This window comes from Theropithecus gelada, chromosome 7b, assembly GCF_003255815.1.
Source record: "Theropithecus gelada isolate Dixy chromosome 7b, Tgel_1.0, whole genome shotgun sequence".
In the NCBI taxonomy this organism is placed as follows: Eukaryota; Metazoa; Chordata; class Mammalia; order Primates; family Cercopithecidae; genus Theropithecus; species Theropithecus gelada.
In genome coordinates this window covers 92,816,376-92,842,527 of record NC_037675.1, presented here as the reverse complement: position 1 = coordinate 92,842,527, position 26,152 = coordinate 92,816,376, and the positions used below count along the sequence as shown (strand labels likewise).

General features: G+C 50.4%; 1 protein-coding gene and 1 pseudogene across 1 annotated transcript in view; one reads left to right on the top strand and one right to left on the bottom strand.

Annotated features, from left to right (window-relative positions):
- Positions 1-1,834: 1,834 nt before the first annotated feature.
- LOC112629361 lies at positions 1,835-2,129 on the bottom strand (annotated as a pseudogene).
- Positions 2,130-3,737: 1,608 nt separating this feature from the next.
- The window catches only part of CCDC88C (coiled-coil domain containing 88C), a 148,487-nt gene continuing 126,072 nt past the window's right edge, over positions 3,738-26,152 (top strand). The window contains exons 1-3 of the mRNA XM_025391674.1: positions 3,738-3,945; positions 4,735-4,835; positions 13,204-13,312. Of these exons, the coding sequence (XP_025247459.1) occupies positions 3,886-3,945; positions 4,735-4,835; positions 13,204-13,312 (270 nt within the window). The 5' untranslated portion in view covers positions 3,738-3,885. The remainder of the gene's footprint in view (positions 3,946-4,734; positions 4,836-13,203; positions 13,313-26,152) is intronic.

Sequence of the window (26,152 nt, the reverse complement as noted above, 5' to 3'; positions counted from 1 at the left end):
TAGAAATTAGAAATGTAGTAAAGTAGAAATGCCATTAGCTAACACTGCTGAGTCAGTATTTTCTGAGAGGGTAGAAAATTCCTTTATCAGAAGAATACAAAATACTGCTTCTATCCAGGAAGCGATGTATTAAGCAATAGATACATTTATATCCAGAGATTAACAAGGAAAAACTTAAAGAGTTAAGTTTCAGATGGATGGAGTGAAAGCCAAGGATGTTCTGGAAGGATGGAGGGGGAGTGGGACTCTCTGTGTAGTGGTCAGTGGAGGGTCTGTGCATTTGCTCCTTGAAGCTTATGCCCCAGCCCGATGGAGACTTCGGGAAAACAGTTTTTATTAAAGCAGGGGTAGCAGAATGGGGTGGAAGATGAGGAAGAGACAGTGATTGTATATCTCTACAAAGCTTTATGGCTTCCACAATCTTTTTACATGCATCACCTTGAGGTTTAATATTGTCTTGTCAAGTCATATGGGGAAAATGGTCTTATCCTGATTTTGCAGATTAAGTGACTTCTAGGAGGTAACATGTCCAGGCCACCCAGTCCTTTGAAGCCTTCCAACCCTGCTACCTGGGGCACCATCCAGTGTACCTGCCCCATTGCCTCCTAGGGAACAAGGGAGCTGAGTTAGATCCTTTGAACAATGACCGGCTGGTGGCGTGGTCAAGCCACGGCATGGTGGCAGATACATCAATGATTATGAACCAACACAGCAGCTAACTGACCCCAAAGCAAACATTCCTGACATGGCTGTGGCCCAGGGCCTTGTCAATGTCCCCAGGGGAAAATTCCCTCGCTAGGATGGGAAAAGTCTCACAACTGTCAAAAGGCATTTGTCCACTGTATTTCTTAGTGTGAGAGAGTAAGCTTACTCAATAAATATGTGTGCGTGTGCGTGTGCGTGTGGTTTTTTTTTTTTTTTTTTTTTTTTTTTTTTTTGAGACAGAGTCTTGCTCTGTCACCCAGGCTGGAGGGCAATGGTGCAATCTCAGCTCACTGCAACCTTCACCTCCCAGGTTCGAGTGATTCTCAGCCTCCGGAGTAGCTGGGATTACAGGTGTGCACCACCATGCCCAGCTTATTTTTCTTTTTCTTTTTTTTTTTTTTGGCCAGGCTGGTCTGGAACTCTTGGGCTGACGTGATCCACCCACTTCGGCCTCCCAAAATGCTGGGATTACAGGTGTGAGGCACTGCACCTGGCCTCAACAAATAACTTTAAAGATCCCTCATCCTTGTCTTTCCAAAAAATTTGGAAAAATAACTTTGGCCGCATCTGCACCCCTTACTTTTTTGCTTGCTTCCAAGCAAAGAGTGGTGTTTGTACACATTATACTTATTTTTGAACTAAAATTATGAGCAACTAAGGAACATTTTTTAAATAAAAAATTTTTAGCTGGGCGCGGTGGCTCACGCCTGGAATTCCAGCACTTTGGGAGGCCAAGGCAGGTGGATCATGAGGTCAGGAGATCGAGACCATCCTGGCTAACACGGTGAAACCCCATCTGTACTAAAAAATACAAAAAATTAGCTGGGCGTGGTGGCGGGCGCCTGTAGTCCCAGCTACTCGTCAGGCTGAGGCAGGAGAATGGCGTGAACCTAGGAGGCGGAGCTTGCAGTGAGCAGAGATCACGCCACTGCACTCCAGCCTGGGCTACAGAACGAGACTCCGTCTCTAAAAAAAAAAAAAGATTTTTATTTCAGATAAAATTAATATTTCCATAATTAGGATACACACATAATTAGCAAACACACATTCTTGAGTCCATTGTTTAAGGTTTATTCTATAAATGACTTCCATGAATATTAGAGTTCCTGAATGTCATCTGAATATTTGTCTACACACTTGTGGGCAGCTTCTGTAGCCTTTTTTTGTAGAAATTCCAGTTTTTCTGAATTCTTCCTTTTCCTTCAGGTATTCCATTTTGTATTGTTCATAAAAAGCTGGGTCATTATAGTGAGCTGTTAGACATTCTTTCAATGTAGAATTTTCTTTCCAGCATTTTACTACCATAAGGATTGCAGAGTTCTTGCAACATTTGGTAAAATCTTGAACTTGTCAGAAGACCTCTCTCTGGTCTTTTCTCTCATTATTTTAGGGATCAAAACATCTTTTTCGACATGTCTGAGATGCTGCTCCAAAAAACTGTAGTGTCTTCCCATTGTTTTTGGTATAAAAACCAAACTCCTTGAAATGGTTTACAGGACATTTCATGGTTCACAGCTGAAACTCCTCCACAGCTATGGTACACACTCCTCTTTGATCTCAATTCTTCTTTCTTGTGGTCTTTGCTTAAGCCACTGTTCTTCAAATTTCACAGAGCAATCATTAGAGTTGTTAAATTAATCCGCGTGGTGGAGAGCCATCGCTGCGGGTTGAGAAGCAATTAAGGAACTCTTCTAATGAACTTCTGGTGCACAACAAAACCATGTGTCAGTTCCTCCGCAGTCCCCCATTGTCTTTTATGCTACCCCGCCTTCCACAGTCTCTAGGGACCCCTAACCGCCCTCCTTGGCTCTCAGGCCATAATCTCACAACCCTCCCCAGCCCAACGGGGTCTGCCAGCGCTGGGCTGTAATACCACGCGCCACCGGCAGATGCCGCAGCCCCAACACTTCACAAAGCCGACTTTCAAAATTACCACCGAGCCTGTCGGCAGCCATTTAGTGCCTGCTGTATACTTGCCAAGCGCTACACACAGGGCGCTTCGGGTCAACCCCGCACCGGTTGGCCCAGCTGGGAAATGCGGCGATCGTGTGGGTTAAATTAGGAAAATGGTCTACAGTGCTTTGAACAATGACCCGCTGGTGGTGTGAAATTATTACCAGGCCGAGACCAGCCTGGAGCCGGCTCCTGCCTCGTGCCGTCCCGCATGGAGGTCCGGCCCCTGGGCTTGCCTTCCAGCCAGTTGGGGCCTTTGCCCTTTTTCTGTCGCCTGCCACTAAGCTGCTGCTAGGAACCCCGGCTGGAATTTTGCTCGCCTCCGGCAAAGTGGTGGGGGCGGGCCCGGGTCGGGGAGGCCACATCACCTGCTTCCTGCAGGAACTTTTAGAAGGCAGGCAGCCCGGAACATGGCACCGTGGGGCACGGTAGGGTGCGATGGGCCGCGCCCCTATGGCCTAAACTCAACATAAAGTTTCCCCCTTTGCCCTCTGGCCCGGCCCCAGGGTCGGGGCGCGTTTCTCGCGCCGGGCACAACCGTGAGAAGCGCGGGTTTGCGGGGCCTTTTGGCTGTACCTGGGGCTGCACCTGCCAGGAGTCCGCAAAGGCGCAGGGCCGAGCTCCCCAAGCCCGGAACGGGCAGCGGCCTGGCGGCTACCTCGGAGAGCAGAGCAACCTCGGAGGACAGGGCGTCCCAGCTCCCGGCGCGCACCAGTGCCCGCGCGCCCCAGTCCGCACGTGGCGCTCGGGCCCCGGCTGCAGGCGCACGCGCGCAGGGAGGCGCCACGTGCTGGGGCTCCACACGCCGGGAGGCTGCGCTCAGCTAGGGCTCGCGGTCCCACGGGCGGGGAACCGGGCGCCGCGACCCACCCGCCGCGGGCCACCAGCCCTCTCCCAGCGCCCCGCGTAGCCGCGTCCCGCGCCCGGGCTCTCGGGCTCCCGGGCTGGCACCGCGAGGCGGCGCGCCGGTCGCCCAGGGCCGCTGAGGGGCGGGGCCGCCCGCATTGTTCCTCCCCGAGCGGCGGGCCCTCCCCTTCCCCCAGACCCGGGCGGGGCGCGGGGCCGCCGAAGCCGCGGAACGTGGGCTCGCGCGCCCCGCCTTTGTCTCCCGGGCGCGAGCCGCCGCAGCTCCGCGCCCGGTGCTCGCTGCGGAGTCGTTTTGTGCCGCGGCGCGGGGGAACGGGGACTCGGGGCGGGAGGTGCGGAGCCGGCGGGCGCAGCCTCAGCATGGATGTGACCGTCTCGGAGCTCCTGGAGCTCTTCCTGCAGAGCCCGCTGGTGACCTGGGTGAGTGTGCCTGGCTCCCCGCCCCTTTGTTGGTGCACCGGCTCCTGTCTAGCCCGGCGGGGGGACTTCGCAGACCTGACTCGGCCGGGGCCCCGGGTGGCCCCGGGCCGCTAGGGACGCAGCAAGTGGCTCCCGACCGGGGTTGGGGCCGCGTCCTGGAGTCCGGAGCTTTTACACTCTGGAGCCGGCGCCCCTGTTCTGCGTCCAGCGCGGCACCCCGCCGCGCTTTCGGCCGGGCCGGGAGCCGGGCGGGTACACCTGTTCCCGCCGGGGCGCTAGGCTGGCGGCCTCGGGGCGGACCGGGTCCCAGTGTTCACTCCTGTCCCCGGGGTTTAGCCACTCCCAAAGAGGACCCCATTCTTCGCAACCAAATATCTCGTGTAGTTTTTCTGAATCCCTCAGACCAGCCGGTGGATGGCGGTGACGGGTGGGGAATGGGGGCGCCGAGTGGGAACGCGAACAGACTGGGGTGGGCGCACTGATTTAAAATGGATTTGAGACGTGAGACATTTATTGAAAAGTCTTGTCTATTTTTTTTTTCTGCCCTGGAACGCAGGAGAAAAGTGGCGAGGAAGTTTTCCTCCTCCTGTCCCGTGTCTGTTGCCCGGCGCGGGGAGGGGAGAGAGGCCCTGGGAGAAGGCCAGGCTCGGTCCCTGCTGAAGCGTGGGGTGGGCGTCGGGGACCCCTTTCTGCTCACACTGACCCGTCCCGTCTCTGCCTGGGAGAGCTTTGGACCGTTTGTGCGCATGGGGTGACTTCCTGTCTCTCTCCTCGTCCCCCTCCCGGCAGGTGAAAACTTTTGGCCTATTTGGAAGCGGCAGCCAGGACAACCTGACTATGTACATGGATTTAGTGGACGGCATCTTTTTGAACCAAATCATGCTGCAAATGTAAGTTACCTTCTTCTCGGGGAAAGGAAAGAATGGTGCGTTAGAAAGTTTGAGAGTAGAAAAGGAGTGGAAGGTTGCATGGCTGAGTGTGTGTGGGATGGCGGGTGGTTCTCTGAAGATAGAGACGCTGGTATCTCAGTATTAACGTGCCTAGTGGCGTTAATACTGAGTATTAGTATTAACTAATACTAATAGGTGTTTGAAGAACTCCAGGACAGTGGGTCGGGCAGTTCGTTTGAGGAAGGAAATTTGGAATTGAATGACTGCCGTTTACCTGATGGAGATAGTGCAATTGACTTCAAACTCAAGGACTTAATTGTGGTTTGAGCAATGAAATGAAAAAGTCCCCTTTTGAAGGGCAAGGAACTGTAACGGAGAGTGTCTGGTTACAGGAAGTGTCAGGGTGGGCCCAGGCATCCGAGGGTTACTATAAAGTTTCATTTTAGATGAGGTCGCCTGTTTCTGAGCTCCTTTACATTTCATCTTCCTTTTTCAGTTGCCCCAGAGCAAGTGCAATTGATTAAGTCCCACTCTATGGACTGAGTTTAAAGTCACAGTGTTAGGAGGGGCCCAGGGAGTCAGAGGCCTTGGTGCTGTTTGTTTGGAAGCATGCAGCCTAAACAGGGTCTTGGTAGAAGTTACTCTTGCCAGCGAGTACATCTGACCACATCCTTTCCTGTTGCTGAGTTGTGCATGGCCTGTCTGATTGACAGCTTGCCACAGTGTAGGTGTTGGCTCCTACCTTTGCATTCTGTTTTTAACTCAGAAACTGCAGGGAGCATCGGAACTGTGTGTCGGGATGATTCACAGGCACTTGAAGCAAAATAAAACATCCTGATGTTCTCTGTGGATCAGCCTTGTGTGCTCACCTATTCACGACTGAGCAGCTTGTCATACTGGAGCATAAATCTATTAGCTAATGAGAGATCAGCTTCATTCGTGGCTCACAAAGGCAGAGGAGCAGTTTGCATTGGCATATCCAGAAAGTGTTTTAAATAAATTGCCTTAAATGGCCTGTTTAGAAAAAAATAATTCAAGAATCTTGCTCTTTTTTTTTTTTTTTTTTTTTTTTGAGGTGGAGTTTCGCTCTTGTTGCCCAGGCTGGAGTTCAATGGCGCGATCTCAGCTCACCACAACCTCTGCCTCCCGGGTTCAAGCAATTCTCCTACCTCAGCCTCCCTTGTAACTGGGATTACAGGCATGCGCCACCACGCCCAGCTAATTTTGTATTTTTAGTAGAGACGGGGTTTCTTCATGTTAGGCTGGTCTCAAACTCCCAACCTCAGGTGATCCGCCCACCTTGGCCTCCCAAAGTGCTGGAATTACAGGCATGAGCCACTGTGGTGCCTGGCCTCCTTTTGTTTTAATAAGTCATTTGATGTCACCCTGTTTAATGGTTTTGTTTTGTTTTGTTTTTTTTAAGGTTCACAGCTGTGGGTGTAGGAAAAAAAGTCACTACCAATCTTACCAATCTTCAGAGTTTAATTAGATTCAAAAACATAAATCTGTTGCCAGCTTTGGCAGCACTTCTTATATAACTTTGTTGAAACTGAATTTTCCGGAAGTTGTCTCGTGACATATTCGAGTTCTGGCCACTCTCCCCTCATTCTGTGAGACCCTGAAAATTACTGGATTCCATTGGCGCAGTGACCGGTGAAACTTCAACCTGTCCTTACCCAAGCCCAAGACTGTTTAATTAAAAAAACCAGCAGTATCCCCAGCCTTTTCATTCAGCTCCTACACCCAGGCAGAGGGGGGAACAAAAGCACTGGAACTGTTTCTCTTTCTTCCCTGACCTTTGGAATTCCTGAAGCGTTTCCCACTTGCTTGTAAATCAGGAAAGCCTGTTGGACCATTCCTTTGAGAAATGCCAGCTCATCACTTGTTCGCATTTGGCCCGTGGCTAAATTCAGGGGAGGGGCTTCTCCCCTTCCCTGGGCAATTTTAGATGTTCTCTCTGTGATACGCCAAGGTAATCATTCCGGAAGTGGGAACTGGTAAATTGTAGCTCTTAAGACTTCAAGAAGTGCTTCTGGGTCCCTCTGGATGGCTTGGGCACAGAGGAAGGGCGCATGGGAAGGCCGAATGGCTGGCTTTCCAGAAAAGAATGAGGAAAGAGAAGAGAGAGTGGGTGGGCATGGTTTCCTGCATGGGTGATCAGGATCACCCAGTTCCAGGTGATAGAAGTCAGAATAGTGTTTTTGCATCTGGAAGTGGTGAGGATTGACTGGAAGGGACCCGGGGGTCCTTTTCGGGGCAGTTGAAATGTCCTTTAGAGTGGCTGGAATATGTTTCATTTTCCAAAACTCCTCAAATGATAACTGTATGCATTTCATGCTATGTAAAATTACCTCAACTAAAAAATGAACCCTGGCCCGCATCGGTCAGCCTACATAGCCAGCTGGGGTTCAAAGCCTTGGCCTCCCTCTTACCAGCAGTGTGACACTGGGTATGTTGCTCAGTGCCTCAGTTTCCTCATCTGTAAAATGGGATGTAAAGTACCTTCCTTAAGAGATGGTTGTGAGGACAGAATGAAACCGTGTGTTAACATTTAGCTATTTGCCTATGTAGGTGCCATCTTAATCCAGAAAGGATATGAGGCACCAAGTAAAAGTTTTTTTTAAAATGTTTTTCCGGCCTACCTTTTCCCCTACATTCTTAGATCCTTGGATTACCCCACAGCTCTCAGCCCTTAGCCCTCTACCAGTGATGTCTAGGGCAACATTGGACCCTGTGACCCAAGTCCTAGCCCCGCGTTTAGACTGTACTGCACTTGAGCCTCTGTTTTCACTTCTGCCAAATGGCAGCATGCCACTAGCCAGCAGCTAAGGGGTAAGGCTGTTCTGCCTCATCTTCCATGCCAGTAGCTCCTAGACTGTGCTGTTTGCCTGTTTTGATTCCTTTGCCCCAAGTTCATAGGACCTGAGGAAATCGCATTGAGCAGCACTGCTAACAGAGCTCAGATAAGAGGCTGTTACCTAACACCTCCGAGCCTTGTGGAGGTTGGCTGGGGGTCACGTGACTGCACCTGGCCATTGTCTCCAGCAACCCGAGAAGGCTGTTAGTAGTCTCTTGGCCCTGGTCTCCTGGTGACACCAGCACCTGGAAGCAGGGAAGCCCCTTAGGTTCAGTTTTCTGGGGAGGCCCCGGGCTAGGAGAATTCATGAATGAGAGTGAGGCTTTCAGTGGCCTGGAGGGAGAGGCCTGGGGATGCCTGCTCAATAGCTCCTCTGTCAACATGGTGTCTCTGGTACCTACCAGCACCCAAGAGAAAAAGTTTGCTATGGTTAACTTTGGACACCTTTTTCATTCTCTTGTAGGAAAATTATTTAAGAGCCTTAACCCTAGCATCAGGCAGACAAGTTCAAATCCCCACTCTGCCACTTCCTAGTGTTATTATGTTGGGCAAGTGACTGAACCTCTCTAAGCCTTGATTTCCTGATCTGTAATAAGAGGATGGTGTTTTACCAATTTGGAGGAGGTTTAAATAAAACTGTATGTATAGAAAAAGCCTAACATATGTCTATCATTGTGCAGATGAGGCCCAGATCTGAGTTTGTGTGTGTGCCTGTGTGTGTGACGTACGTACGTGTACCCATGCCTTTAGCACTGTACATCTGTACTTGTGAGGGTGAACCATCCAGTTTGATGCAGTGGCTGAACCTGGAACGTGGCACTAGGGCTGAGAGCTTGTGCCCTTTAAGTTCAACCCTATTTGTTCAGGCTCCTTTGTGACCCCTGGTGCTAGCTGCAGAATTCAGGATACTGTGTTAATTATTCATAGGTTAGAAACATCCTCAGGGAAATGGGAGAGTTTCTTTACCTTCCAAAAAGCATTTGAAGGGTAACTTTTCCCCCAGTGCACTTGAAGGAGAGTTTATGTTCCTCTTTTGCAGATGTAGAAGCTTAGGAGAAAAGGGCAAATTTTACTTTTTGGTTGAATGAATTTGTATTGGCGCAAAAATCTTGGGAAGAAACAATTTTTATTTACGAACTTCAGTAATTTCCATCTTTTGGCTGCAGTATATGACACATGGGGGCTTTGAGTCCTTAAAAATTATACAAATAGGCTGGGTGCGGTGGCTCACGCCTGTAATCCCAGCACTTTGGGAGCCCGAGGTGGGCGGATCATGAGGTCAGGAGATGGAGACCATCCTGGCTAATACGGTGAAACCCGTCTCTATTAAAAATACAAAAAAAATTAGCTGGGCGTGGTGGCGAGCGCCTGTAGTGCCAGCTACTCGGGAGGCTGAGGCAGGAGAATGGCATGAACCTGGGATTGGGAGGTTGCAGTGAGCCGAGATCATGCCACTGCACTCCAGCCTGGGCAACAAAGCGAGACTCCGTCTCAAAAAAAAAAAAAAAAAATGCACAAACAATTTATGTTCATCCTAGAATAGGAACATATACAGATGAGCAAAATAAAAGTTGACCTGATTTTACCATGTGGATGTAGCGATGTCAATATTCTAGTGCCTTCCAAATGTTATCTGTGATATATATTAATACGTGTCCTTAATGTATTAATATTTTTATACAAATATGGACTCATGCTATTATTTTTTAGCATGGGTCCATATTTGTATAAAAATACATTAAACATGGATAAAAATATTTAGCATGTTTTTTAACCTGTGATAAATTACAGACATCTCTCTGTGTCAATACAGAGTTTCTTGATTTAGCTTTAAATTTAGGAAGTTTTTGGAATATGACCAAAAGTTGGGGGCTGGCTTTCCCAGAGGAGGGGGCAAGGTTATTGTAAGCCTGAATTATAACTCTCTTTAAAATTCTAGCAAGAGTTGGTTTCCTTTCTTTTTTTTTTTTTTTTTTTTTGAGATGGAGTCTCACTCTGTTGCACAGGCTTGAGTGTAGTGGCTTGATCTCAGCTCACTGCAACCTCTGCCTCCCAGGTTCGGGTGATTCTCCTGCCTCAGCCTCCTGATTAGCTGGGATTACAGGCGCATGCCACTATGTCTGGCTAATTTTTGTATTTTCAGTAGTAGAGTCAGGTTTTACCATGTTGGCCAGGCTGGTCTCAAACTCCTGACCTCAAGTGATCGTCCCACCTTGGCCTCCCACAGTGCTGGGATTACAGGCATGAGCCATCGTGCCCGGCCAGCTTCTTTTTTTCTAGTGGGAAATTTTTATGAAAAGGAATCCCTGGGGGCCCACACTTTAGACTTGGAATTCTTGGAACTCTTCAAGTTCCGACCAGCTACCATGTCTGTGTCCTGTCCTGTCATCCTGATACTAGAGTGCTGGCCTTTTATGTTTTAGGACTATCATGTAAAGATGATTGTTGTTCTGAATGACAACTTTTGGGGAAGTGCAGTTGTGTAACGGTTATAATAACATCTTCCTGTGGTACAGAAGCAAGTATAGTCCAAGTTTGCTAATGCAGACGTGGGCTTCATGGAACCGTATAGCCTTTGAGGGCCGGAAGGATTCTGTAGCCATTTTGCAGCTGAGCACACTGAAGCCCAGGGAACTTTGGCTAGGCTTGGGACCTGGACTAGAACCCATGTCTCCTGACTCCCATTTCCTACAGCATGGAAAGGTGAGGGTTACGGGAGTGCTGGGCAGAGTGGAGATTGAGATGTGCCTGCCTTAACTGTAGTTGAGGCTTTTGTTTTGATTAGTGTCTTGATAGCCTCTCTTTACCCAGAAAGGCTTAGTTAAAGGAGGGGGTACTAATAATCACGATAAGTAGCTTAATCATACAGTAAATGTCAGGGTTTTTAGTGTTGTTTCAGTGAGCTGTTTCTTCCAAGAACTGGGGAGAACAAAAGCAGGGATGGTCAGAGGCTTCTATGCTGTGATGTGAGGGGACTCCCAGGTTCCCGACCCTGAGTGTATGCTGTGCCTTTGCACGTGCTGGATATGTCCACGACGCATACTGAGGTTTTCGGCTCCTGGCACTCCTAGGGTGGTCCCATCTGACTTCAGTGAAAGATGGGACTACAGTGACAAAGGCGAAAAAAAGAAGAAACAAAAACAAAACAGAAAAAGTGCTTCATGTTCTCTGAGTTCTGCTATTTTGAGAAGCGCATTCGTCACTGAAATTGATTTTCGTCTTTTAAGGTATCTACAGTAAAGGGAGGAGAATTGTACCTTTAAGATAAATTAGTTTATAATGCCAGGAACACTTCTGTAGCTAAGAATGCCTTTGCAGTTTAAATTCTGAATGCCTCTTCTTTTCCTGAATTAATTTTCACAGAACTCTTAACCTTTATTTTCTCAGTTATGCATGACTCCAAGAGAAACACGTAACACGTAAGTGATTTGGCCACACTCCATCACTGTACTTCCAGAAACATTTGAAACGATTTCGATTTGTAGGGTTTTTTTTTTCTTTGTCAATTTTCTACTAATTATTGGCTTTGAATGAACCAGATGGCATTGAGATTGATTTCCTTAACTCCCCACACCAACCCCCAAGAGGCTCAGCACCTTCATCACGGGGCCTGGATGACAGAAGAAACTGTGAAGACAGGCCCTCCTTTGAATTAGCCATCCTTCACGGTGTCTTGGGACCGTCAGATGGAAGGGAGGCCTTTGTTATGAAAAGCAGCGCGCAGTCTGTGGAAGGGTGGAAACTAACTCAGTAATGCTGAGTGCTGTCGTCTAATGGAAAGCGTCTTCTGACACTGAGCATTTTGAGAAATGTCCTGTATATAGATGAGGAAGGGACATAATACGTCACTTGATGTAGATTTCTAGTTTCATCACAACCAGACCCGACTTTTGCCTGAGGTTGGAAAATAAATGACACTTTGGAGATTTCCCACATGAATTAATTGTGTCTCTTAGCATTTCTTTTTTTTTTTTTTTGTCTGAGACGGAGTCTCGCTATGTCACCCAGGCTGGTGTGCAGTGGCCAGATCTCAGCTCACTGCAAGCTCTGCCTCCCGGATTCACGCCGTTCTCCTGCCTCAGCCTCCCGAGTAGCTGGGACTACAGGCACCCACCACCACGCCCGGCTAGTTTTTTGTATTTTTTAGTAGAGATGGGGTTTCACCGTGTTAGCCAGGATGGTCTCGATCTCCTGACCTCGTGATCCGCCCGTCTCGGCCTCCCAAAGTGCTGGGATTACAGGCTTGAGCCACTGCGCCCAGCCTCTTAGCATTTCTTACAGGGTGCCTTGTACACCATAGAAGTGTCGTAGATTGATTATGCCAGTTTCCCAAATAGGATTTTTGTCCCTGGAATTTGTAAATCATAGGGAGGACCAGCCCAAGACCAATTCACATGACAGAGGGAGACCTGTGTTTAGTGGAACATTATGATTTTATTGGTGTTTTAAGTCAGAAAAGGTACCATTTTGGCCTGGCACGGTGGCTGACGCCTGTAATCTCAGCACTTTGGGAGGCCAAGGTGGGTGGATCACCTGAGGTCAAGAGATTGAGACCAGCCTGGCCCACATGGTGAAACCCTGTCTTTACTAAAAATACAAAAATTAGCCGGGCATGGTGGCACGCACCTATAATCCCAGCTACTCGGGAGGCTGAGGTGGGAGAATCGCTTGAACCCGGGAGGCGAAGGTGCACTAAGCTGAGATTGCGCCACTGCGCTACAGTCTGGGTGAAAGAGCCAGACTCCGTCTCAATAAATAAATAAATAAATAAATAAACAAACAACCAAACAAACCATTTTAGGCTGGGCACAGTGGCTCACGCCTGTCATCCCAGTGCTTTGGGAGTCTGAGGCAGGAGGATGGCTTGAAGAGTTCAAGACCAGCCTGGGCAACATAGTGAGCCCCTGTCTCTATAAAAAATAATAAAAATGTAGCTGGGCCTGTAGTCCTAGCTGCCTGGGAGGCTGAGACAGGAAGATCCCTTGAGCTCAGGAGTTTGAGGCTATAGTGACCTGTGATGGTGCCACTGCACGCCAGACTGGGTGACAGAGTGAGACCCTGTCTCTATTTAAAAAAAAAAAAAACAAAACTACCGTTTTTCTTCGTCTGTCTTTCTTGATGTTTCACATATTTTTCTTTGTTCAGCTTTTAATTCTTCTAATCTTGAAATATATTTGGCTGGGTTGGTTTTATACAATATAACATTTGGGGTCTGCACTAATATGTGATTGTTCTTTTTGGGTGCTAGGAACGGTGAGAATGGAAACAGCATTGATTGAGGGCCTGTGGTGGGCCAGGTGCTCGGGTCAGGGAGCAGAAAGGCGATGTGTGGTCCACCTGAGGTCCTGGCTTAGCAGAGGCAGGATTAAGATTTGACTTGAACCACAACTGCCACAGCACGGCCTCATGGTCACCTAGGGACTGGAGGACAAGATGCTGGGTCGTGGCTGGGAGAGGAAGTGTGGCAGCTGCTGGGAGATGCAATTTCCATTCTCGTGTTTCTTCCCCTAGAGATCCCCGGCCCACAAATCAACGCATCAATAAGCACGTCAACAATGATGTGAACCTTCGCATTCAGAATTTGACCATCTTGGTGAGAAACATTAAGACCTACTATCAGGTAAGGGCAGTTCTGCTGTCAGGAATTCTGATGTGTGTCCATCAGTATCGTCACTGTCACGGTTTTCCCACAGGAGGCCGGGAGGAAACGGTGCTTACGTTTAGGCCTCTTCTTGTTGAAGTTGGTCGTGTTCATGTGAACCCTTCGTTGGGGCGTGTGTGAGGAGGAGATGGTGTGTTGCTTTCCCTTGTTCGGTGAATGTTCTTTGAGCTGGAAGGCCCCAGAGAGGAGCCTCGGTTTGCAGCCTCTGCCCCAGGATTGCAGTTGAGTGGGGACTGGCTGGAACGGGCTGGAATGACCCTGATGTGGTTGTTGTCCCCAGCCCCTGGCTCAGTGATTCTTTATACAGGAGCCATTCAAGGGTTGAGGGAGAGGAGGAACCACAGGAGGGCTATGAAGACCTCAGGAGGCTGAGGCAGCCTGGGAGGTGGAAGTTGCACCAGGTGGAAGTTCCACCTGGGAGGTGGAAGTTGCAGTGAGCCAAGGTCGTGCCACTGTACTCCAGCCTGGTGACAGAGCAAGACTCCATCTCAAAAACGAACAAACAAAACCCCAAACCCATCCCAGCCTTGGGAAGGCCAGTTGAGAGTCTTTGATGGTGTTAGTGATCTCTGGCCAACACAGATGGAAATGGACTGAAACTGTGTACCTTGGAGCCCTGGCTTGCTTTTTTTGTTTTTGTTTTTGTTTTTTTTTTTGAGACGGAGTCTCACTCTGTTGCCCATCTCGGCTCACTGCAAACTCCGCCTCCCAGGTTCACACCATTCTCCCGCCTCAGCCTCCCGAGTAGCTGGGACTACAGTCGCCCACCACCACGCCCGGCTAATTATTTTGTGTTTTTAGTAGAGACGGGGTTTCACCGTGTTAGCCAGGATGGTCTTCATCTCCTGACCTCGTGATCTGCCTGCCTTGGCCTCCCAAAGTGCTGGGATTACAGGTGTGAGCCACTGCGCCCGGCCGGGAGCCCTGGTTTTCAAACCTTTTCTTAGCAGTGAAACTTTCCCCCTGTATGATTTTTCTTGAGACCCCAGGTGAAGCCCAGTGCACTGTGCTCAGCTGTCTCCTCGGCCTCCAGGGCATCTGTCTGGGTTCCCGGGACCCCAGGGGACACAGATTGAGAACTGCTCAAGAACAACTGCCTCCCAGATTCAGGCCAGCGTTTCACTATACATGTGACTAGACTCCACCTGACACCTGTTCCTCGCACTTGGCTTCCTGGGCTGTACCTTAGTCTTGTTCTGGGATTGGGGAGTATCTTTGGATGTTGTGAGGCCTCTGTTGATGTGAGGAAGCCCTCTGGCCAGCTGTGACTCCCCTTCTGCCCTTGTGCAGTAGTTGCTGGTTCTGGGGTCCACTGAGGGACTGCTGGGTGGGATGTCAGGCAGAATGTGCACTGTGGCATCGGGCTTCGTGCTGGGCCCGGTTCCTGTCGAGGGCTGTGGTTGCTGCAGGAGCCCTTGCTTCTGTTTCAACATGAATTTGAAACTGAACGTGAGAGGGAGGGAATGGACAATGGCCTGGGTTTTCTGGGATTGTTTCCATCCTCCTCCCGTTGGGTGGGGGTGCTGGCGTGGTTTGCCTGTGTGGGCCAGTTCAGTGAGCCATCCGTGCTCAGTCCAGAGACCACTGGGAGAGGGGCACCATGGGGTCTCTGGACATTGCGTCTGGGAAGCTTAGAACCAGCCCCATCCCTTTAGTTCCAGATGTCTGAGGAGGGGGCCGAGGGTCAGGGAGAGGCCTGGAGAACCGGTGTGGGAGCCTGTGACTGTTGGCTCTGGGGAGTGGAAGGGGAGCCACACTCAGCATGGTGTATGCTATAGGCAGGGGCATTTCTGCTGGTGTCTCCCTCTCGACAGCTGTGCACAGAGGCAGTGGGGCAAAGGCAATGGTGCTGTCAGTGACCTGGGCGTCTGTGATGAGGGCCTGGTGGCTGTGCTGGCTGCTCAGCAGGTGCGCAGGGCATGGACCCTGTCTGCGGGTGCCATTCGTGCCAGGCAGGTGCTTTCAGTACTGTGTACTAAGTGCGGGGGGAAGCACATAGTGCTGCAAGTTCAAGAAGCAAGACCCCCTAAGCCAGCCTGCACGCGGGGAGGTGGGGAAGCTTCTTGGAGCAGGTGATACCTGAGTGGAGTTTCAGTGGGCAACTGAGTTTCTAGTTTGGAGAGTCATGGGAGGGAATGGGCAGGGCTGGCCAGAGCCAGCGGTATAGCACCGGGCAGGTGTCTGCATCCCTGTCCTCCCTCCTCCTGCACTGTGAGCTCCTAGATGAGCTTGGATGTGATGAAGGTCTCAAATGGAGGTGAGGTTTTTGCAGGTCTTCATGAGTAGCACGGGGCAGGCTCTTGCTGCAAGCTGTTTGGCCATAGAGATGCCATCCTCTGGCCCTGCCAGCCCAGGAGGACTTCTGCTGTTGGTGACCAGCCACTCTGAGGGTCCAACTCTGGGCTGGGCAAAATGGACTTGACCCTCGCTTGAGACTGTGTGGGTTTGAGAAGCAGTTTGCTGTTCTTGGGGTACTGTGCAGAGTTCCAGAAGGTGGGAGGTGGCCACACAAGGTAAAAGATGGCCAGCCCACCCTCAGGGTCCAGAAGGACTTCCAGGTGGAAAGAGGACCCCGCATCCCAGCTCCCCCTCCTTTTGTGCTGGGAGCTCTTGGAGGACCGGCTGGTGTGCGCCGGCAGTCTGGCCCAGCTCAGAGCAAATGGTCAGTCAGTCAGTGTGTGCTGACAGCACTTGCTGCTGCCCAGGGGTGGTCACCGCCTCTCAGTCCTGCCCGCTTGAAGGAAGCTGACAAGACGCTTGTATTCAGGGCTGGCACATTCCGTGTGGACAGTGTTCTGCTGTGTATTTTTTTTTCCTTCCAATTTATGACAAAATAAAGTTCTTGTCATATAGGTCGTACTGTACATGCTCTTTGTAAACAGCTTGGAAAACAGACAAGTAGCACAAGAAAAGACGCACCCATTAGCGCAGCACCCAGTGACAATCGCTGTTAACGTTTGTCGTATTTCCTTCCAGTTCCTGAGTGAATGGTTTTTGTTTTATGCCATTGCGGTTGTGGCCATATATACAATTGCGTATCCTGCCTTTTTTCTCTTCCACCTAACATTATGGCGCAAACATAACCGGTTATTATAGTCAAGGAGTATTCCAGAACGTAAGAGCTGCCGCCTGGTCTCTTCTTGGGAAAGTAACCCCGAAGGTCCTGAGGGCTTGGAATTAAGTGGGACAAACGTTGTTGTTTACTCTGACTGGGGTGCTGCGTGGGTGGGCCTCCCTCTCACCTGTGGCTTTTTGGTGGACACGTCAAGTTCGCGCAGTCTGGCTTGGGGTTTTGTTTGCCAGGAGATGGCTTTGTGCCCCTAACTGTCCCCTTCTTCTCTGCGGCACACTGGAGCAGTGACAGTCTGGAAGGCCAGGCCTCTCCTAAAGAGCATGGGCCGTGTCACTAGGATGCTCAAGTTGATCTCTGAAAACCTGGGGAGGCAAAGGGTCCTTGACCTTTTCCTGAGTAGGGCATAGGTCAGCAAGCGGGTGGAAACCAGTGTGGCTGAGATCCCATCCCACCACCGGCATCTAAGCCAGATCCTCCACCTTCCTGGCTTACTGCATTGGACTCTTCTGGGATTGGGGCCCTGGAATCTGCGTTTTCAAAAGTTTCCCAGCTGCTTGAATCTCACCATTCCAACGGGATTGAGAGTGGTGGTTCTCAAAAGTGTGGTCCCTAGATCTGCAGCCTCGCTGGGAGCTGGTTAGAGATGCAGATGTAAGTCGGGAGTCTGTATTTTAACAGGCCCCCAGGGGACTCTGAGGCACATGCCCATGGGAACCACTGGAACCAATGGGTGAGAACATTTCTGGTGATTTCTAGAACAGTCACATTGAGCTGGATCTCCTGGGCAGAAGGAGCTCAGTCCTCACCAGGTGACCCTTCTCCATCACATATGCCAGATGCATGTCTCATCACCCCAGGGCAGGAAGGCAGGGTCTCAGAATGGAGGAGGGGAAGGAGAGGATGCGGTAACCAGGAGGTTACCAGAGGGAGGAGGGGATGTTGAGGGAGTAACCGGGAAGGGACAGAGAAAGCCAGAGTAGGACAAAGCCTTGGAGAGAGAGCACCTGGGTCAGTCTCTGCATTTTGGAGAAGAAAAGGCTGGCCTGTCCAAGGTGGGGACACCGGCTTTAGGACTGCACCCTCAAATGGGACATCTGCTGAGTAGCCTGGAGGACAGGCGAGGCTGGGCCAGAGCCCCACGCTGCCTCAGCCTGGCTGGCCGGGGTTACCCTGTGTCCTCTGATGCTTGTTTTACTCATTCAACAGCCAACCTCCTTTTCATCTGGCTTTTTAAAAATTTAATTTAATTTTTTGAGATAGGGTCTTGCTCTGTTGCCCAGGCTGGAGTGCAGTGGTATAGTCTTAGCTCACTGCAACCTCCCCCTCCACTGGGCTCAGGAGATCCTCTTACCTCAGCCTCCTGAGTAGCTGGGACCACCAGTGCACACCCTACGCCTGGCTACTTTTTGTATTTTTAGTAGAGACAGGGTTTCACTATGTTGGCCAGGCTGGTCTCAAACTTGGGAGCTCAAGCAGTCCTCCTGCCTTGGCCTCCCAAAGTGCTGGGCTTATAGCATGAGCCTGTAAGGCTCGTGGCGTCTGTCCTGGCATTTTTTAAAAATTAAATTTTGGATTTGTGTAATGGTTCGCTTTTTCCGTTAAGAACCTTGAATATTTACATTAAATGCAGATAGTGGAGTCAGGCTGAAAGTGAGGCTGTTCCAGCAGAAGTCTGCCCTGTGCAGCAGTGGTTGGCCTGTCTGTGCTCTGGGGTTGTGCCTGGCATCCCATCCCCATTCCCTGCCCTGGACACCTTCAGGCCAGCGCCTTGTCCGGAAAGGGCCTCATTGTCGTGTGAAGTTTCTGAGGTTTCTTTGGCTTTGTGTGGTGGGAAGCACTTCAGTTGGTGGCCTGGATACATTCCCTGTGGGTTGATGGAGACGTGTGTCTTTGTCATTGAGTCCACACATGGATATCTCATCCAGTGAGATCGGGACCGTTGGATGGATGTGGGGACTTACCCATAGGACTCACTCTGAAATGAGGTGTTTGCTGTTTCTTCACGTGCCTCTCCTCGCCAGGTGCAGAGGCTGCAAGGCTGGGGTCCTACCATCTCTCTGGGCGGGCTGCTGTCCTCTGAGCCTCCTGAATGTCCTCCTCCAAGTGAAGGGTGTGGGCCTGAAATGCTACAGCGGCATGGTGGCCAGAAACTGCGAGATTTAGAGTTTACGATCAGCTCAAGGAAGTTTAGCTTTCTGGGTTCCTTGAGCTCGGCTCTCTGACTTCTGGCCTCTAGCATGGGCACAAGGCCAGAAGCTTCCTTATCTCAAGTGAAACAGAGGAATAAATACAGCCTGGGTGCCTTAGCTTCTCCCAGCCCTTTCTTTTTCCTTTATTGCTTTGAAGAATTAAAAATAAAACAGTACAATTGGTCATAACGAACACTCACATACCTGTCGTTCAAAATAAATACGAACATATGGTTCTATTTTTCCATATTTGCTTGAGACCTTTTCTTTTTTTTTTAAGAAGTAAAAATTTTCTGTTAACATTGACGTTCCCACCAGCCACTACTAAGCCCTGTTGTCCTTCTCTCCCTTCCTGGAGTTAATACCTCTCATTAATTTGGTGGTATCCACTTAACACTTTTATCCTCTTGCTGTGTATATGTGTGTGTGTTGTATATATGTGTGTGTGCACACTATACACGCTTGTGTACGCACAGAGCTTTGTGTGATCTTTAAATGAGACTTCCATAAATGGCAGCACTTTGCCTGTAACTTCTTCCTCTGCGCAGCCTTGTTTCTGAGATGTCAGCCTCTGTGGTAGTTGTATTAGATAAGCATGCTCTGTTTACTAAAAATTAGGATTATCTTTAAGAAATGTGGACATTTTGTTTGAAGATGGACATGTTTGTCTTTTAATTTTTGTTTTGTTTTGTTTTTGTTGCTGTTGTTCGAGACAGAGTCTTGCTCTGTTTCCCAGGCTGAAGTGCAGTGGTATGATCATAGCTCACTGCAGCCTCAACCACTCAGGCTCAAGCAGTTCTCCCACCTCAGCCTCCTGAGTAGCTGGGATCACAGGTGTGTGCCACCATGTCTAGCTAATTTTTTTTTATTTTTAGTAGAAGCAAGGTCTCGCTATGTTGCCCAGGCTGGTCTCAAACTCCTGGGCTCAAGCGATCCTCCTGCCTCACCCTCTCAAACTGCTGGGATTACAGGCATGATCCACTATGGAAAATCTTTTGTCAAAAGCAGGAATAGAAGGAAATGTACATTTGACATTGTTGGTGGAAACAACACATTAAACTTGTGGCTTTGTCTTATTTGTGTGGTCTGGAGGGTTTAGTCTGCTTAACTGCTTTGATGGGCAGGGACAGGATTCAAGGGAACTTAGAGTCCGCTCAGGCCATGGCTACTGGTACAAGAGGCATTTGCTTTAGGAGTAATAATACGTTGTATAGAATTTGCAGAGGAGAAATTAGTTTCTCCACTTTTGACTTCAAAGGTTAAAGAGGAGGGCCATATTTTTGATTTTGTAGCTCATGTCCACATTGTGAGGAAATTAAAAATAACATTTTTGATTATAAAAATATATTCTGGCTGGGCACGGTGGCTCACGCCTGTAGTCCCAGCCCTGTGGGAGGCCGAGGCGGGTAGATCATGAGGTCAGGAGTTGGAGACCATCCTGGCTAACACGGTGAAACCCCGTCTCTACTAAAAATACAAAAAAACTAGCTGGGCATGGTGGTGGGCGCCTGTAGTCCCAGCTACTCGGGAGGCTGAGGCAGGAGAATGGCGTGAACCCGGGAGGCGGAGCTTGCAGTGAGCCGAGATTGCGCCACCGCACTCCAGCCTGGGCGACAGAGTGAGACTTTGTATCCAAAAAAAAAAATATATATATATATATATTCTTACTATATATATATTCTTTATATATATTTTTACCATATATATTCTTACTATATATATATATTCTTACTATGGATTAGGAAATAGAAAGTTAAATTCACCTATTATCTCAACACCTAGGGATACCACTGCCAGCATTTTGGTACTTGTGCTTGCTTTGTGTGTGTGTGTGTGTTTCTGAAGTGTGGCTCGTATCATTATACTGTTTGTAACCTGCCTTTTTTTCATTTACCATGCAGTGAGCCAGCTTTTCCCCACCATTAAATACTCCTTCATAATATGAATTTTGGTGTCTGTAACATTTTATCGTGTGGATGTGACTCCTATCATTGTCTCAGAATCAGAAACCATGCCACTGTGAACATACTTGGTACATAAGTCATTCAACACATGTTCTTATTTCCTTAGCAGGGAGTTCCTAGGTCAAATGACATGAATACTTTGAGAAGTTTTGCTACTTATTGCCAAAATAGCCTTATTTATAGGTTTTTTTCCTTTTCTTTGGTCAATTGCCCATTTGTATTCTTCACCCTTTGTGATTGCGTTTGTTAAAATGTAGCTGTTTTAACAAATTGCTATTGCATGCTGAAGATTCTCGAGTCCCCGCCAGGCTGGCAAGGTCCTGAGGCTGTGTTTGTGATGTCTGGGTGGACTTCGTTTGTGTTGGAGGATCTTGAGTGTTTTTGGGATCTCTCCAGCAGGACTGCCTGAGGGAATCGTAGGGGCGTTAGAGAACAAGGCAGCCATTAGGGGCAGGGCCTGGCTGTGGCTGGGGGTCCAGCCCAGGCCTGGGCTCCGTCCCCACATCGGCAGCAGCAGCGGGAGCTTTTGTGGACCTGAGCATCCGGAGGTCACAGTCAGCTTCCGTGTGAAGGTTTGCAGTCCGTTCAGAATTCAAGAGCGAACCCTCAACTGCTGGGAGGTGCGCCTGAGGAGGGCAGTGGTCTGCGGGAGTGGGGGGAGCCCTCGTCCTCCTCCCATCCCCCATTCCCTAGCTAGCGCTTGTCTAGTAGAATAAGGACATGCAGGATGTGGAAGCTCTGGTGGCCCAGAGGTGGGTGGGACTTGCCAGGTTACCGGCTCTTACTCTGTTTCTTGTCCTCTCCATGCCCGAGATGCTCACGTTTTGTGGGGTGGGAGAGTAGCCAGGTAAATCAGCTGCAATAACACCTGTGTACTCAGGACACGGAATGTGGCCAGACACAGGCCCGGGGAGCAGGGATCCTGGAGAGCTTTCTCAGGGGAGATGTCTGCCTGCGGCTGGCGGGTTGACTGGCAGGGAGGTGGTGTCCTGCAGAGCTTTGGAGACATAAAACAGCCCAAAGGTTGGGGCATCTCTTGGGGGGTATGGGGGTGAGGCTGCAGGCTGTGCTTAGGTGCTTAGGAATCTGTACTTTTTGTTTGTTTGTTTGTTTGTTTGAGACGGAGTCTCACTCTGTCACCCAGGCTGGAGTGCAGTGGCGCCATCTCGGCTCGCTGCAACCTCTGCCTCCCGGGTTCAAGTGATTCTCCCACCTCAGCCTCCTGAGTAGCTGGGATTACAGGCACCTGCCATCATGCCCGGCAAATTTTTTGTATTCTTAGTAGAGATGGGGTTTCACCGTGTTGGCCAGGCTGGCCTTGAACTCCTGATCTCAGGTGATCCGCCCACCTCAGCCTCCCAAAGTACTGGGATTACAGGCGTGAGCCACCGAGCCTGGCCTAGGAACCTGAACTTCCAAAAGAGAAAGCTTAGGAAAGAAAACTCCTGCTCCTGTTAGGAGAATGCATAGGTGTTGGGAGGGGTTGGCAGGTCGCGGGGCCCTGGACTGAGGCCACGGCAGCAGAGAGAAGGATGAGCTCTAGGAGACTCCATGGGGATCCAGCCCAGATGTGGGAATCCCGGGGTGAGGGGTCCCTGGGTTCCTGATGTGACGTGGGGGTGGGTGTTGGTGCTGCTCTCTGGGTGAGCCTAGGGCTCTGGGTGAGGAGAAGTGGGCTCAGTGGGGAGCAAGCCAGCTTGGTGTCACTGGTGTCGGGCAGGTGGAGCTGAGCGTTCCCGGCTAGGCATGCAGATGGAAGCCATGGGGAAGTTGGCTAGAGAGTCACAAGCAGGCGTGGGGGATGAAAATTGCCCACGGCCGAGGAGGTGGGGGCAGGGCCCAGGGTTAGGGTTGGGCAGAGCACATGGGGCTCCCCAAAGTGACAGGAGTCCCCCAGGTGGGAGGACCGGAGGGAGAGTGGGCTGCAGAGAGGAGAACCCCTGAGGAGAGAGGGCACCAATACACAGGGCTGCTCGTGGTCCAGCAGACCACTCAGCTGTGGGCGGCTCAGTGCCCACCTGGCGCAAGCACCCTAGGAGAGCAGGAACGGCCGTCCGGGCCCAAGACGGTCTTGCTCTGCAGCAGACCTGCGTGCCTTCAGGGCTGCAGGCTGGTGGTGGAGGCTTCCTGATCAGCCAGACCAGAGGGCTGCAGTTCTCAGGGCCACTAGAATCCCCTTTTCCACACTTAACAAAAGGCCTGTACTCCCAGCCTGTGCTGCTCCCTGCCTTGCTGGCTCCTGCTGCTTGCATTTCTTTCAATTATTTATTTTGCCTTTTTACTTATTTTTGAGACAGGGTCTCACTCTCTCACCGACGCTGGAGTGCAGTGGTGCGACCATAGCTCATTGTAACCTCAAACTCCTGGGCTCAAGCGATCCTCCGGCCCCAGTCTACCAAGTAGCTAGGAATACAGGTGCGCACCACCGTGCCCAGCTAATTATTTTTGAATTTTTTGTAGAGATGGGGTCTCACTGTGCTGGTCAGGCTACTCAAACTCCTGGGCTCAAGCAGTCCTCCTGCCTTGGCCTCCCAAGGTGTTGGGGTTACAGGCGTGAACCCCCATGCCAGCCAGTGTTGGTGTTACAAGGTCAGTGGTTCAGCTGTTGGCGGGGGGTGGAGCAAACGGGCTGAGGACTTGGTGATGTGCTGAACGCCCAAACCTCTTGGGAGGCAGGTTTGGTTTCTGTAAGCTGTTAGAGTGCCAGTTGGACTTGTTTTCCTTTCTTTTCTCTCCTTTTTGTTGTCAGAAGAAATGCTGTCCAGGCATATCAGATAGCAGCGAGGAACTGTGGGACTCAGATCTGTGGCCATATCAAAAGACCGAGAGATGAATGGGAGGGAGCTTAACCTTTACTGAGTGCCCTTGCTGGGGACTTCAGAACCTCGTCGTATTTCACTGTTACTTCGGTGTTATAAAGAAGAAATTACCGTCTCCATTCTACAGATTAGGAAACCAAGGCTCATGGAGCAAGATCAGGAAACAGCCTCAGAAAGCTGCAGGTTTTCTTCATCACTGGCTGCTTGGAGAAGCTTCTTTCTAAAAGCCAGGCTTTCTAGAATCATGTAGGGAGGTAACTTGCTGCAGGTAGACCTGCTGCCCTGTAAAGGCTGGCAGGGCCAGTCAGGATCTGCACCCGCAGTGGGGCGGGTGGTGCTGCATGCGGTGTGCCCTCAGCTGGGAGTGTGGGCTCCCGTGATAACCAGGCTTCACACCAGCCTGGAGCCCGGAGGAAGGGACTGGGTTGCTTCAGGCACCTCTGAAACTTCCGGGGTTGGGCGGAGGGTGGAACAGGGAGCAGCTGGCCTCAGACTTCGCCCTTCACCCTAGAGTGGCAGGAAGCAGAGATTCAGGGCTAATTGCAGGGGTTGCGGAGGGCGAAAGGTGGGTTTGATGTAATTAGCAGAGTTGGAGTTCAGCCAGGGCAAGGAGATGGAGAGAAAGTGTGTGTGTGTTTGAGTGTGTGTGAGTGTGTTTGAGTGTGTGTGAGAGTAAGTGTGTGTGTGTACACAGTCTTTCTGTTCTCTGAGGGTTCTTTCTCTAGGACTCGAGTCAAGACCTTGATTTGCTGGGGCTTCCCTCCTGTCTCAGGAGTGGCCACCCTGTCCTCTGCCTTTGCAGGAAGGAGGTTGGGCTCAGGAGTCTTGCTTTCGCTCCTGGTGTTGGGGGTGTCACCCAGGCCGCTTGACTGACCCCTTGCCTGGGCCTGTTGGGCACAGCACCGAGCCCAGATTCCCAGAACATGCAGCCTCAAAGGGTCTGCTCAGAGAGACCTGCCCACTTCCTGACTTTGACACACTGGGACGTCCCCCAGGTCCCTCCCCCTCCCCAGTGGTGTTTGTTCCAGAATCATGTTTCTGATACAGGTTATCTTACCATGTCAAGTATTGACTTTTTCACCGTTTGCTCAAGTTTTTTTCTTTCTTTCTTCTTTTTTTGGAGATAGGGTCTTGCTCTGTGTAACCCAGGCTGGAGTGCAGTGGTGCGATCACGGCTCATTGCAGCCTGGACCTTGATCTGCCAGGCTCAAGCAATCCTCCTGCCTCAGCCCCCAGAGTAGCTGGGACTACAGGCATGCACCACCACTTCTGGCTAATTTATGTTTCTGATTTTTTGTAGAGATGGTGTCTCTCTGTGTTGCCCAGGCTGGTCTCGAACTCCTGAAGTTGTTTCTTAATTCATGGCCATTTATTTACAGAGCTGTGTGTTTATGAGCCCATCTTGGGAGCACAAAGTAAGCAACAAAGCTTCTGGGAGTGGAAGCTGAGTGATCCCCTGATTGGAAGGCAAGGAGTCTGAATTTGTGCTTCCAGAAAAATTATGGCTGAAACGATGAGTGTTAAGCTTGCAGAAGCCAAGAGTGAGCGGTGTTGGTGTTCCCGGTGCTTGTCGGGCTCATTCTTAGTTAGGTCTCGTTCAGTTCTGATTGAAAGCTGCGCTTGTGGGTGATGAATGTTGTGGGATTCGAGTGATGCGAGCGTGAATGAAGGTTGGAAACACAGCTTACTTTATGGACACACCCTAAACGCCAGAGTGGGAGGAAGTGGCAGGAGGGACCAGTTCCTTTTGTGACAGAAAGGAGAGGAATGGATTTCTCAAGTCGTTAAAAAGAAAAAACAGAGGTTTCTCCTTTGCCTTGGGTTTGGTGTTAAATGCCAGGATCAGCATGTTTGATGTTCTCACTGGTTTGTCAGAAGGAGTTTCTGAAGAAGAACTTGCCCAGGCAGGCTCTGCCTCTCCGTGAAGCCGGCTGCGTGGCTCCCCTCCAGGGCTCGGAACAGTTTTTGTCATTCAGCTGTTCTTTTGGGAATGGCAGAGATTCTCTGCTGCTTCGCCTTGGCATCCAGGGCCCCTTGGTCCTTCGCGATATAATTGTTGTGATATAATTGTAGCCTTATTTTTCTAGTAATGAGAGGAATGTTGAAGGAAAGAGGATGAGGAAGTGCTGGTCTTAAATTGGTGGTTTCAGCCAGGACTGTAGAAGGTGAAGGGGCCGCACTGTACCCCCAGTTCTGAGTTGGTGGTGTTTAGTGGGGAGGCAGAGGTGTCAGATAAAGAGTCAAGGCTGCCAGGTTCCACTGCGAGGCTTCTGTCGGTTGGGGATTGGGTTTCAGGGAGGTTAAGGCTTGAGGGGTGGTATTCTCCACGTAGGGGCGTTCTGTAGGGGAAGAGACGGGCACACTGCAGCTCCAGGGAGAAGCCTCCTGTTGCTTCCTTCAGCTGCAGCTGGGCAAGCCTGGCCTGGGGTCTGGTGGCCTGGGGAGGGAGCAGGCAAGTTTGCCTTCTCGGCTGGGGGACGAGGAGGTTAGCCACTGCCTGGTGGAAGTGGGTGAGCCAGCTCTGTGGGGTGACTTCTTTGGTTACCTGAAGGCCAGGAGAGTGAAGCCAGAGAACAAGGTGGGATGGGAGGTGGGAAGGCAGGAATGATGAGCGCTCTGCCACTGTGTCAGTTTGGGTCCCTGAACTCTTTCCCTGGTCCACAAGCTTGTGTTCACTGTTCCCAGCAGTGTGACTTAGGGTGCATCGGTCCAACGTCACCTGTAGAGCAGGGGTAAAAATTACCTTATAGGTG